Source organism: Oncorhynchus clarkii, chromosome 20 (genome assembly GCF_045791955.1).
Source record: "Oncorhynchus clarkii lewisi isolate Uvic-CL-2024 chromosome 20, UVic_Ocla_1.0, whole genome shotgun sequence".
NCBI classification, from domain to species: Eukaryota; Metazoa; Chordata; class Actinopteri; order Salmoniformes; family Salmonidae; genus Oncorhynchus; species Oncorhynchus clarkii.
This window is the reverse complement of record NC_092166.1, coordinates 9,437,939-9,452,979: the sequence shown is the minus strand read 5'-3', so window position 1 is coordinate 9,452,979 and position 15,041 is coordinate 9,437,939. Positions and strand designations below refer to the sequence as shown.

The window sequence follows — 15,041 nt, the reverse complement described above, 5'->3', positions numbered from 1 at the left end:
ACAGTCGCTCTCTTCAGTTGTGTTTCCAGGAAAGATGGTGTAAGAAGTTGAGATAGTGTAACGGTCAGTATTATTCAGCATTCTTGGGACTTAACATTAAATGAAATTAAATTTCAACTTCAGTGGGGTAGGGACGTCCAAACGTTTCTGGATCGCACGGACCATAGTTAAACTGTAGGACCCTTTTTTGGTTATTTTAAATCTGTGTAATTCTGTCCTTGAGCTGTTCCTGTCTATTAATGTTCTGTATTATGTCATGATTTATGTGCACCACCAGGAAGAGTAGCTGCTGCTATAGCAACAGCTGATGGGGATTCTAATTAAATACCAGAGGAATGTGTTATGAGATATATGACTAGCTATTGACCAGGGCTGTCTCTATGAACCTGCTGGAGACACTGCACATATAGTGGTAGACGGTAGGCTGTATCTATGGCTGAGTGAGGGATCTTTACATTCTATTATACTACACTAGATGTTCTGTGAGAAACAACACAGTCCGAGACAAGTTGACTGTTTTTAGGGTTTTACTGAGTGAATCATGCTGCCTGAATCAGCTCCAAGATCCATAATAATGGCTGTTCTATCCAGAGACGATGATTGTTGTCTTGATTGATATTTATAGGCATCTTAAACCCAAACTACAAATCGGTGTAAAACAAATAAGGTACATCAAAATGGTATCCTGTTAATCGGGTATTTATCTACCCAGGGGTCTTGCTGTTCAGTTGGGGTAATTACAGGCCCCCTATTGGTCCATCAGCTGGCTGTACAGGAGCCAATACCGGAGCTTGTAACAGCATGCTCCAGCCACACGACATGGCTTTTTGTTTTTTAATGATCAAGAAGCTCCTTAAAAATGTTGCCCTGCGCTCCTCTCCCATACAAGGGAGCAGAAAGGTAGCAGAAAGGCTCGGTGAGAGCTATACCCCCGCCCCCCCCCCCAAACCAATCAACTCAGAGAGCCACTGGCTCCTTCAGGATCTCCGGAGGGCAGAGCTTCACTTGAACAACAGGTAAGTCATGGATTATAATGCGTATAGTGTGTTACAGTGGTGTGCTTATAAAGAATCAGTATGTATTGCATTTGTAAAGCGCTTGTCATTATACAAGAATAAGCTCAAAATACATAAATGTGTAATGTTTGCTAGATGTCACTAATGTGACTTTTTATATACAGTTCATGTATATTGTCTATATAACCATGGCTAAAGCTGAGTTTATTTAGTACCGAGCTCTTTGTATGGTAGGAAAGCTAGTGTCAGTCAGTTGCTACATGCAAGAGTTTATTTCAGAATCGACAATGATTCAGTTGTTGGTTTGGGAGCAAAGCTGGCAATGGATTTTCATCATAACACATAGGAGTTCTATTCTGTCAAGTCAATCCCTCCATCAGTGGTGAAGCCAATAGAATAATACATCATTCCAGTGCATTACATTTTAATGCCTTTTCAAGACTTTGCCTCAGGAAAAACTATAGTCTAGTCCGAGCCAAGATAAGCAGGCTACATGATATTGTTTTGCATATTTTTTGTTGAAGTTACTAGCCTTTGGTGCTTTCGTGCATTGCTCCAAGGTCAGCTGTTCTCAACCTTTTGATAGAATAAACAAATTAGACTGATTATCCATTTACAGGACAATGACTTGGGCCTGTATAAACAATTGTTTACTGCAAAGGTTATGAATTTACATGACCATAGACAAGCAGACATTTTGTGAGCTAGAGGAACCGATCGCTGTTGGAAACGTATAAATTATTTTAGACTACATGTTTAGAAATGTTAACACATCTTCATTTATTATTGGTATGTACACCACTTAGACATAGTTAATGCTTATACATAAACGTGTATAAAGTCTAGCCCATTTTAGCATGTTCAGGAATAAATCTCACTCGCTCTTACCTGTTCCTCCCCCCCAAAATACTCAATATTCCCAATTTCACCCTCAGGAGACAGACAAAGCTGAAAATGGCACGGGCAGGAAGACCGTTTTCCCTGATCTACACTGGAATTCTCCTCATGTTTTCACCAAGTGAGTGAGACTGCCGTGCCTCAGCACTTTCTACAAGACATGACTGACTGATTTACTGACCGGCACTTTATATCAGTCACTTTACTGTAGCCTAGTGCTTCATTTATAAAGGTGCCGGAACAAAAAGTCAGCAAGAGAGGGGGGTGACCTGAGCTCTGAGGCATGAGAAGAGGCAAAACAAAGTATATTTTATAATTAAGCATTACATTCATATCACATTTGCGTAGTGGCATAGAGCAGTAGATAGAGGCACTTGCCGAAGTTTCACACATGGGAAACATTTTTGGGACTTTTATAAACGCATTTCATTTTACATAACTGAAGACTTTGGTATAATCTTTTTTTTAATGCTGCGTTCAAAACAACTGGGATCTCGGAGCAGGGAAATGTCCAGCTTCCGACTTAAGTGCGTTCAAGACAACAGGGAATTCTGTATAAAAAAATAAACGAGCTCCGACTGGAGAAATGAGTTTTGAACGGTCATCTAATTTGGAAATCCAAGTGGGGAACTCTGGCCTCTTTCTAGTGCTCAGACTTTTTGACCTGAAGATCACTGACATCATGATTCGACCACATTTTTTCAGAGTTCCAAGTTGTCTTGAAAGCATCATAATACCGCACAATGATCGAAATGGCAGGCTACTTTGAGAATGGTTTTTGGCATGCTCTCTCTCTTCTTGCTCTCTCGTTTTACTTTGTAAAATAATATTTGGAAGATGCTAAAATATTTTGGAAGCCTACAGATTATAGTCTTCTCTTTTCAGCAGGAGCCATTTGCTTTCCAACGTGTTTTCCCGCAATTGTATAAATATTTTGAAAGGCCATTTTCGTCTACATGCAGTTCGTTCACTGACAGATTTGTAGTGTGTTTCCGACTGCATGCTATGCCTTGTTTTTGGGCTACACTCCACAGCTTGGCTATTTTTAATAAGCTATTCACCCTCTGTGGAAAAATTATAGTATTTCTCATGGTGCAGTAGGCTTTTCTGAATTGATTTAATTTCTTTCTGAACAGACGGCAGGAACTCTATAACGTTGGCAAGTTTATTTCAATTGATCAGGTGTGCTCAGCTCCCCCAGAACCATTCATGCGGCTCTATTTAAGCAAAAAGGGGTGTGGTAGGAAGGGGTGTGGTATATGGGCAATATACCACGGCTAAGGGATGTTCTTAGGCAAGACGCAAGGTGGAGTACCTGGATACACATTGGTCAATATATTGGTCATATACCACAAACACCCGAGGTGCCTTATTGCTATTATAAACTGGTTACCAATGTAATTAGAGCAGTAAAAACAAATATTTTGTCATACCCGTGGAATATGGTCTGATATACCACGGCTGTCAGCCAATCAGCATTCAGGGCTCGAACCACCCAGTCTATAAAAGGTAATACATTATTAAGTGCAACGCTGGAGAGATGAGAGCTACAGGCTCATGTCTATCAGAGCAGCGAGAGGGAGAGAGATCCATAGAAAGTGAATTTCATTCAAGTTCTGTGATAGATATAGGGGAGGAGGGCAGCAGGATAATTAACGAAAAAAGGCAACTAAAATTAACTTTGTTATTAGAATTTTTACATTGCAAAAAATGCCAATTATTTTCCAGGCCACTAGAGGTACCGGTACCGGTCAAATAAGTTCCAGAACGAAACAGTCCAAAACGGAGAGGTGACAGGATCAGGCAAAAATTGAAGCACAACTGTAGCCCAATAGATTGCTTTATGATCAGTCACTTTACTGTAGCCCGAAAGCATTATACATAGAGCATCATTCATACCACTAATGGATGTTGGTACATAATAATTGATCTACAATGCCACTAAAATAAAGGGCTGTTACTTACTACACTCTACATCAAACCAATGCTTGTACGGTAGATAATCACTTGTCAGCCACAGGGGAACACAGGCTAAAGTGTACACTACCATGCCTTGGAGCTGAATCTCTGATTCCTTGGAGCTGAATCTCTGATGCCTTGGAGCTGAATCTCTGATGCCTTGGAGCTGAAATCTCTGATGCCTTAGAGCTGAATCTCTGATGCCATTGTAGCTGAACTCTAGTCTCATTAGTCAAGGTAAGGCACCGTAGACATCTCACCATAACATAACCAGTTGACGAGAAGTTTCCCCTTCTGCCATAAACCTCTGAAGGAAACCCCTGGTGTGTCTAACGTACAGAGACGCAATGTACAGAACATCAGATTCCACCCCCTCCCTCCCCCCAAAACATCTTACTTTATAGTGGGGGTTTAATTGGGTGGGGGGGGGGGGGGTCTTCTGGGCTCTCTTTGTAGTTTTATGGTTTCCACTGACTTCCAGGTGGTATGTCTGTACAGTATGTGTATGTTTAAAGGATGTGTATGTTAATGGTCAGGATGCTGCCTGTTCCTCTAAGTGCCGGCTCCTGCCATGTGCTCCCAGGGAATCTATTAGCAGAGCCACACAACATCTGGGTCTCGTTGACTCATGTCCCTACCGTTGTTTTACAGAGTTTCTGGGGGCCGGCCCGGTGAGGCAGAATGTGGAGGAGGAGGGTGAGTGAGGGGGACTGGTTTGAATGACACAACAAGGGGAACATGGATATTAGCATGTACAGTACCAGTCAAGCTGGCTGAGAGAATGCCAAGACTGTGCAAAGGGAGGCTACTTTGAAGAATCTAAAATATAACACTTTTTGGGTTGCTTCACGATTCCATATGTGTTATTTCATAGTTTTGATGTCTTCAATATTATTCTACAATGTATAAAATAGTACAAATGAAGAAAAACCCTTGAATGAGTAGGTGTGTCCAAACTGTGTACTGGATAGTATGTCATACTAAAATATTTTCAGACATAAACAGTTAACTCACTTACTGTGATACCATTATACATACATCCTTACAGTACATACACAAACAGCCATGTAGTGGTGTACTCACACATACTCATGTACAGGTGTTGATGTGTTTATTTAATCTAATATGGCTCTTTTTGAGTCCACATTCTCTTCTTAATATATACTGTCTTTCTCTCTCTCTTGTATCAGCATCTTCAGTATCCAGGGATGTCCGCAGCAAGAGGAGTCTTCCTGTTCACATGCCCGTCCTCCAGCGGCTCCCTGACTTCTGGGGATGGTACAGATTCTTCATGGATACTGGCAACCAGGAAGGAGTGAGTGTCAAACAATCCACAGATGTTGTTTTGAGTGAACGTACTTTTGGTTTGATAGCTACCAGTTTATCTTAATCCATATACTTCAGTTTATTAACTTGTAGATAACTGCTACTTTGTACTGCGCCTCTCCACCACCCCCATTAGCCCTCAACAGTCTAGATTGAGCAAGGCACAATGGAACCAATGTTATAGTCGGGAAAAGTGAAAATTTGACCCATCTGGCTTTTCAGGCAGGCTCAATCAAATGTGCAAAGTATTTGAAAGAAAACATACAATTTGAACCCATGTCTGAATCTGATGGGAGTCTGTCTCTTCTTCCCTCACTTAAAGATCGAGGATCTGGACAAGATGTACATGATCTACCTGCAGAACAAGCACCGCTCCGAGGAGGGTCCCACCTTCAACCACTACCTCACCCACCTCAGTGCTATCTACAAGACCTGCGCCGAATCCGACGACCCAGAGTGCATCGCCGAGTCCACCAGCAAGCCCAAGGCCAAGGTGTTGATGCCCTCGCCCATCAAGACCGCCACAGTCGGAATGTGCAACCCTTATATCGACCCCTACTGCCTCTTCCCCATGGCCCCTAAAATGGCTGCCCCAAAGCCTCCTCTGACTCCAGCCCCGGCTCCGGTCAAAGCCGCCCCAGTGCCTGTCCTGACCCCCTTCCTGCCGTACCCTCTGAAGACCCCCACAGGGTTCTACGCCCCAGTCCTGGAGCCCTTCCTCACCGCTGAGCAGAAGACAGAGCTGCTGCGTATCTGTAACCCTGACGACACCGAGTGTCTGCAGTACCACCTGCGCGCCGCCTACGGCTACAGGCCCGCTACTGGACCCGCCCCGTCCTATGCTGCCCTGGGCTGCAATCCCACCAAGGACCCCTACTGCCGGCCTCAGCTGGTGGAGAAGGGCCCCTCCGGCTTCTTCCACCTGTACCCCACCTGCGACCCGGCCACCGACCCCCTGTGCATGGCTAGCGTAGCGACCCCTCCTCCCACTCCCCTGGAGACCCCCAAGGAGCAGCACTGCAACCCCCTCTTCGACAAGGGCTGCAACCCCCTCACCGCTAACAAGCTGGCGGGCCTCACCAAGCCCGTCCTGGAGTACACGCCAAAAGACGTACCGGCACCAGCCCCCGCCCCTTTGGCGTGTGACCCGCGCTACGACCCATACTGCCTGCTTGGTGCTGCCGCCGCCCTCTATAAGGCCCCCCCAGCACTGCCTCAGTTCCAGATCCGCTCCCGCCTGGGCGTCCTCGGGAAGACCAAGGAGGGCCATGACTGCTACGTGCACTACGACAAGGACTGCACTCCTGTGAAGGCCAGCGACGAACCCAAGGCCCCCGCCGTACCCCAGTGCCACCCCTACGATTTCACCTGCAACGGCATGTCCGCCCCCGTTACCCTCACCGCTGAGGCCAACAAGGCCAAGAGCGGTGTGATCTTGCCCGATCCCGACTGCGACCCTGAATACGACTACAACTGCCGCCTTCGTCGCGCCGAGGACTCCCCCGCTGCGATGGAATCCGCGACCAAGGAGCCCAAGAAGGAGCAGGTGCAGCAGAAGGCAGGGCCCGGGTACGCTGTCCCACAGTTCGAAGACTTCCTGAGGAGTTACATGGGTCAGTACAGGAAGAAGTACATTTAAAAAAACACACGTCACACAAATGTCAACTAGACGCTAGAACTGGAAGAAAGTGAGACAAGTTCATGTTTTACACACACACACACACACACACACACACACACACACACACACACACACACACACACACACACACACACACACACACACACACACACACACTCTCTCACAGTCCTACCAAGGTGCTAAAATATCTCCCATGGTCCAATACTGCTAAAGCAGGACAACTAGTGTCTTATCAACAGGAAGTTACAGACCTGCAATAGTTAATCTGATTTGCTCAATTACAGTGCCTGAAGGTATATCATTTTACTGACTGTGATATCCTGGCTATCCCGAAACCCAACATGAGTCCCTCTAGGTTTTATGGTCCCATAGAAGTCTATGTGAAAGTTGCGCATTTAATACTACGTTTGTCTGTAGAAAAAAAATCTGTATTGTGTTTGTAGAATTAGGGGAAGCTAGCAGACTTGAATATGGTCTAATCTAAATCTGTGTCAGTATATTGATATGTTTTCTGTGGTTGTACATTGTCCATTTCCAGTGTTTTGTGAACATTGTCTCTCCTGAGTGTAATTTAATGTGGTTTTCATAGTATATCTAAAGCCTGTCAACCTCAAACCCTTCCGCTCGTTAGTTTGTTAATTTTATTTCCAAATAAAACATTTTGAAACAAGCTCCCATTTTCTTACGGAAACATGAATTAATACCCACAGTACACAACGACATATCAAAGTGGTTTTGATAACATATGAAAACACAGTAAAAAGCCATTGCTGTCTGAAATGTATGTCATATTAGCAAACATGTTCAGCATTTTAGAGGTAAGAATACTCAGTCCTGGTCATCTCCTGAATCCAGCAGTGGAATCCAGGGGTGTGGTAAGGCTATTGTAGATGTATCCAGGACGTCAGAATGAGTATCATGATAGGGCTTCTCAAAATAAAATAGTAAAAAGTGAAGTATTTGAACAGTATATTACCTCCTGACTGAGAAGCATAGAAGCTGTTTTTATTTAACTAGGCAAGTCAGTTAAGAACAAATTCTTATTTTCAATGACGGCCTAGGAACAGTGGGTTAACTGCCTGTTCAGGGGCAGAACAACAGATTTGTACCTTGTCAGCTCAGGAATATGAACTTTCAAACTTTCGGTTACTAGTCCAACGCGCTAACCACTAGGCTACCCTGCTGCCCCATTTGAGGTCCTTAGGTATCAGTTTGCGTTTGCTGCCGCTGTTGGTGATGGGGGCCTCTTGTTTTTCAACTGTCACCAGACGGAGCACAAACACTGGGTTCAGCTAATCATTACATTCTGCACTGGGTGTTACCTGCTTTTAAACCTGTCACCAGACGGAGCACAAACCCTGGGTTCAGCTAATCATTACATTCTCCACTGGGTGTTACCTGCTTTTAAACCTGTCACCAGACAGAGCACAAACACTGGGTTCAGCTAATCATTACATTCTGCACTGGGTGTTACCTGCTTTTAAACCTGTCACCAGACGGAGCACAAACACTGGGTTCAGTTAATCATTACATTCTGCACTGGGTGTTACCTGCTTTTAAACCTGTCACCAGACAGAGCACAAACACTGGGTTCAGCTAATCATTACATTCTCCACTGGGTGTTACCTGCTTTTAAACCTGTCACCAGACAGAGCAGTCGCTGGGTTCAGCTAATCATTACATTCTCCACTGGGTGTTACCTGCTTTTAAACCTGTCACCAGACGGAGCACAAACACTGGGTTCAGTTAATCATTACATTCTCCACTGGGTGCTACTTGCTTTTAAACCTGTCACCAGACAGAGCACAAACACTGGATTCAGCTAATCATTACATTCTCCACTGGGTGTTACCTGCTTTTAAACCTGTCACCAGACAGAGCACAAACCCTGGGTTCAGCTAATCATTACATTCTCCACTGGGTGTTACCTGCTTTTAAACCTGTCACCAGACGGAGCACAAACACTGGGTTCAGCTAATCATTACATTCTCCACTGGGTGTTACCTGCTTTTAAACCTGTCACCAGACAGAGCACAAACCCTGGGTTCAGCTAATCATTACATTCTCCACTGGGTGTTACCTGCTTTTAAACCTGTCACCAGATGGAGCACAAACACTGGGTTCAGCTAATCATTACATTCTCCACTGGGTGTTACCTGCTTTTAAACCTGTCACCAGACGGAGCACAAACACTGGGTTCAGCTAATCATTACATTCTCCACTGGGTGTTACCTGCTTTTAAACCTGTCACCAGACAGAGCACAAACACTGGGTTCAGCTAATCATTACATTCTCCACTGGGTGTTACCTGCTTTTAAACCTGTCACCAGACAGAGCACAAACACTGGGTTCAGCTAATCATTACATTCTCCACTGGGTGCTACTTGCTTTTAAAACTGTCAGCAGCAGTTGGCTACACCTTGAGGCCAAAGTGTTCTTCTGAAAACTCGTGGAAATATGCACTGAATTGCAGGTGTCGTCTTGTAAATGTTTGGTTTCTGCTGTTTCTGCTGGTTGAAGAGAGCTAAGACCATCTCCACTAGGGAAAGGACTACTGAGGATAAATTAGATTTACTGCTCACTGAAACCATCTATTTTCTCAAAAAGGTTATAAAACAGCTTTGAGTAATACAGCTCTGCAGTTTAATCTTAGTTTTCACATGTAGGGTCATGTTCATTCACAGACATTAAGCCTCTTCCTGGACTATAATACATGTAAGGGTCATGTTCCCTCACAGACATTAAGCCTCTTCCTGGACTATAATACATGTAGGGTCATGTTCCCTCACATACATTAAGCCTCTTCCTGGACTATAATACATGTAGGGTCATGTTCCCTCACAGACATTAAGCCTCTTCCTGGACTATAATACATGTAGGGTCATGTTCCCTCACATACATTAAGCCTCTTCCTGGACTATAATACATGAAGGGTCATGTTCCCTCACAGACATTAAGCCTCTTCCTGGACTATAATACATGTAGGGTCATGTTCCCTCACAGACATTAAGCCTCTTCCTGGACTATAATACATGAAGGGTCATGTTCCCTCACAGACATTAAGCCTCTTCCTGGACTATAATACATGTAGGGTCATGTTCCCTCACAGACATTAAGCCTCTTCCTGGACTATAATACATGTAGGGTCATGTTCCCTCACAGACATTAAGCCTCTTCCTGGACTATAATACATGTAGGGTCATGTTCCCTCACAGACATTAAGCCTCTTCCTGGACTATAATACATGTAGGGTCATGTTCCCTCACAGACATTAAGCCTCTTCCTGGACTATAATACATGTAGGGTCATGTTCCCTCACAGACATTAAGCCTCTTCCTGGACTATAATACATGTAGGGTCATGTTCCCTCACAGACATTAAGCCTCTTCCTGGACTATAATCACAGTTCCCTATAATACATGAAGGGTCATGTTCCCTCACAGACATTAAGCCTCTTCCTGGACTATAATACATGTAGGGTCATGTTCCCTCACATACATTAAGCCTCTTCCTGGACTATAATACATGTAGGGTCATGTTCCCTCACAGACATTAAGCCTCTTCCTGGACTATAATACATGTAGGGTCATGTTCCCTCACAGACATTAAGCCTCTTCCTGGACTATAATACATGTAGGGTCATGTTCCCTCACAGACATTAAGCCTCTTCCTGGACTATAATACATGTAGGGTCATGTTCCCTCACAGACATTAAGCCTCTTCCTGGACTATAATACATGTAGGGTCATGTTCCCTCACAGACATTAAGCCTCTTCCTGGACTATAATACATGTAGGGTCATGTTCCCTCACAGACATTAAGCCTCTTCCTGGACTATAATACATGTAGGGTCATGTTCCCTCACAGACATTAAGCCTCTTCCTGGACTATAATACATGAAGGGTCATGTTCCCTCACAGACATTAAGCCTCTTCCTGGACTATAATACATGAAGGGTCATGTTCCCTCACAGACATTAAGCCTCTTCCTGGACTATAATACATGTAGGGTCATGTTCCCTCACAGACATTAAGCCTCTTCCTGGACTATAATACATGTAGGGTCATGTTCCCTCACAGACATTAAGCCTCTTCCTGGACTATAATACATGACATTAAGGGTCATGTTCCCTCACAGACATTAAGCCTCTTCCTGGACTATAATACATGTAGGGTCATGTTCCCTCACAGACATTAAGCCTCTTCCTGGACTATAATACATGTAGGGTCATGTTCCCTCACAGACATTAAGCCTCTTCCTGGACTATAATACATGTAGGGTCATGTTCCCTCACAGACATTAAGCCTCTTCCTGGACTATAATACATGTAGGGTCATGTTCCCTCACATACATTAAGCCTCTTCCTGGACTATAATACATATTCAATGGAGAATCTCTACTGGGGACCTCCTCCGAGTTCATCACAGACATTAAGCCTCTTCCTGGACTATAATACATGTAGGGTCATGTTCCCTCACAGACATTAAGCCTCTTCCTGGACTATAATACATGTAGGGTCATGTTCCCTCACAGACATTAAGCCTCTTCCTGGACTATAATACATGAAGGGTCATGTTCCCTCACAGACATTAAGCCTCTTCCTGGACTATAATACATGAAGGGTCATGTTCCCTCACAGACATTAAGCCTCTTCCTGGACTATAATACATGAAGGGTCATGTTCCCTCACAGACATTAAGCCTCTTCCTGGACTATAATACATGAAGGGTCATGTTCCCTCACAGACATTAAGCCTCTTCCTGGACTATAATACATGTAGGGTCATGTTCCCTCACAGACATTAAGCCTCTTCCTGGACTATAATACATGTAGGGTCATGTTCCCTCACATACATTAAGCCTCTTCCTGGACTATAATACATGAAGGGTCATGTTCCCTCACAGACATTAAGCCTCTTCCTGGACTATAATACATGAAGGGTCATGTTCCCTCACAGACAGTAAGCCTCTTCCTGGACTATAATACATGTAGGGTCATGTTCCCTCACAGACATTAAGCCTCTTCCTGGACTATAATACATGAAGGGTCATGTTCCCTCACAGACATTAAGCCTCTTCCTGGACTATAATACATGAAGGGTCATGTTCCCTCACAGACATTAAGCCTCTTCCTGGACTATAATACATGAAGGGTCATGTTCCCTCACATACATTAAGCCTCTTCCTGGACTATAATACATGAAGGGTCATGTTCCCTCACAGACATTAAGCCTCTTCCTGGACTATAATACATGAAGGGTCATGTTCCCTCACAGACATTAAGCCTCTTCCTGGACTATAATACATGAAGGGTCATGTTCCCTCACAGACATTAAGCCTCTTCCTGGACTATAATACATGAAGGGTCATGTTCCCTCACAGACATTAAGCCTCTTCCTGGACTATAATACATGAAGGGTCATGTTCCCTCACAGACATTAAGCCTCTTCCTGGACTATAATACATGAAGGGTCATGTTCCCTCACATACATTAAGCCTCTTCCTGGACTATAATACATGAAGGGTCATGTTCCCTCACAGACATTAAGCCTCTTCCTGGACTATAATACATGAAGGGTCATGTTCCCTCACAGACATTAAGCCTCTTCCTGGACTATAATACATGAAGGGTCATGTTCCCTCACAGACATTAAGCCTCTTCCTGGACTATAATACATGTAGGGTCATGTTCCCTCACATACATTAAGCCTCTTCCTGGACTATAATACATGAAGGGTCATGTTCCCTCACATACATTAAGCCTCTTCCTGGACTATAATACATGAAGGGTCATGTTCCCTCACATACATTAAGCCTCTTCCTGGACTATAATACATGAAGGGTCATGTTCCTTCACAGACATTAAGCCTCTTCCTGGACTATAATACATGAAGGGTCATGTTCCCTCACAGACATTAAGCCTCTTCCTGGACTATAATACATGTAGGGTCATGTTCCCTCACAGACATTAAGCCTCTTCCTGGACTATAATACATGAAGGGTCATGTTCCCTCACAGACATTAAGCCTCTTCCTGGACTATAATACATGAAGGGTCATGTTCCCTCACAGACATTAAGCCTCTTCCTGGACTATAATACATGAAGGGTCATGTTCCCTCACAGACATTAAGCCTCTTCCTGGACTATAATACATGAAGGGTCATGTTCCCTCACATACATTAAGCCTCTTCCTGGACTATAATACATGAAGGGTCATGTTCCCTCACAGACATTAAGCCTCTTCCTGGACTATAATACATGAAGGGTCATGTTCCCTCACATACATTAAGCCTCTTCCTGGACTATAATACATGAAGGGTCATGTTCCCTCACAGACATTAAGCCTCTTCCTGGACTATAATACATGTAGGGTCATGTTCCCTCACAGACATTAAGCCTCTTCCTGGACTATAATACATGAAGGGTCATGTTCCCTCACAGACATTAAGCCTCTTCCTGGACTATAATACATGAAGGGTCATGTTCCCTCACAGACATTAAGCCTCTTCCTGGACTATAATACATGAAGGGTCATGTTCCCTCACAGACATTAAGCCTCTTCCTGGACTATAATACATGAAGGGTCATGTTCCCTCACAGACATTAAGCCTCTTCCTGGACTATAATACATGAAGGGTCATGTTCCCTCACAGACATTAAGCCTCTTCCTGGACTATAATACATGTAGGGTCATGTTCCCTCACATACATTAAGCCTCTTCCTGGACTATAATACATGTAGGGTCATGTTCCCTCACAGACATTAAGCCTCTTCCTGGACTATAATACATGTAGGGTCATGTTCCCTCACAGACATTAAGCCTCTTCCTGGACTATAATACATGAAGGGTCATGTTCCCTCACATACATTAAGCCTCTTCCTGGACTATAATACATGAAGGGTCATGTTCCCTCACAGACATTAAGCCTCTTCCTGGACTATAATACATGAAGGGTCATGTTCCCTCACAGACATTAAGCCTCTTCCTGGACTATAATACATAAGCCTCTTCCTGGACTATAATACATGTAGGGTCATGTTCCCTCACAGACATTAAGCCTCTTCCTGGACTATAATACATGTAGGGTCATGTTCCCTCACAGACATTAAGCCTCTTCCTGGACTATAATACATGTTCAATGGAGAATCTCTACTGGGGACCTCCTCCGAGTTGAAAATAATTCAGCTGCGTTTTAAACAAGGCTGTGGGAACAACTATGAAGTGAAAGGAAGAAAGAAACATTTTAACTCATTTGTTGATTTGTCTTTTATTCTCTGGTTTGTTACAACACAAAGACAGAAATAGCATCAGAATATATAAAGCACAGTCACAGATAGGAAAATGAAACATATGACATCATAAGAACAGCCCTTAGCCGTGGTATATTGGCCATATACCTCTGGCCTCCCTGCTTAATTATACCGGTCCCATTCAAATAGGGCTTCAATAGATGGCTGCTTTATCACGTGTATATTGTGGATGGTAGTATTTAGTGAAATTGACAGTGTCCTTGAATGGAGACTCACTAAAGTGCTCAACATGCTAATTTCAGACTTTAGGAAAATGACACCCTCGCACATCGATACAAAATGACCAACAATCCAGCAACATGTTTACTTTCATGAGTCATGGCCAGTCTGATCTGTCCAAGGAAAAGGCTTTGAACAAGGATAATAAACAATAGATCAAACAAATAGGTTTAGAAACCATAAATGGAGTTTTGGACAATTCCCCTTCATGTACTGATGTTCTAGGACAGAGAATATCTATTCAAAATAGTATCAGGCAGCTTTCACATCACAGGAGAGTGACGTGAAATCCCATGCACAAGCACACAGCCGCAGATGTTCTGTGTGGGAGTCTAACCTCTTGCATCACGCTCACTCTGAATTATCTTTGGTTCACACTGCTGCTCATTTCACCGCAGTCTATTTAAAAATGTATTAAGTTACAATGTTTATTAGTTATAATAAATTGGGTGCTTTGAGCACTGAATACTGATTGGCTGAAAGCCGTGGAAAAAGACCGTATACCACAGGTATGACCCAAAAATATTTTTACTGCTCTAATTGTGTGGGTAACCGGTTTATAACAGCAATAAGGCACCTCAGAGGTTTGTAGCATATGGCCATTATACCACGGCTAAGTGCTGTATCCAGGGGCTCCGTCGTACATAAGAACAACCTTTCACCTTGGTACA

At 43.7% G+C, this 15,041-nt stretch overlaps 1 protein-coding gene across 1 annotated transcript; it reads left to right on the top strand.

Annotated features, from left to right (window-relative positions):
• The first annotated feature begins 819 nt into the window (after positions 1-819).
• Positions 820-6,837, top strand: LOC139376754 (uncharacterized). The gene is made up of 4 exons (XM_071119651.1): positions 820-916; positions 4,524-4,568; positions 5,063-5,187; positions 5,521-6,837. The coding sequence occupies exons 1-4, from the start codon at positions 820-822 to the stop codon at positions 6,835-6,837; spliced, it is 1,584 nt and encodes a 527-aa protein (XP_070975752.1).
• Positions 6,838-15,041: the final 8,204 nt, after the last annotated feature.

Bases quoted from the DNA above. Each gene is read 5' to 3' on its own strand.
- LOC139376754 (XM_071119651.1), top strand. From the start codon at position 820: ATGGCTTTTTGTTTTTTAATGATCAAGAAGCTCCTTAAAAATGTTGCC. The intron at 917-4,523 runs GTGAGAGCTATA...GTTGTTTTACAG, and splicing joins AAAGGTAGCAGAAAGGCTCG to AGTTTCTGGGGGCCGGCCCG. The intron at 5,188-5,520 runs GTGAGTGTCAAA...CCTCACTTAAAG, and splicing joins ATACTGGCAACCAGGAAGGA to ATCGAGGATCTGGACAAGAT.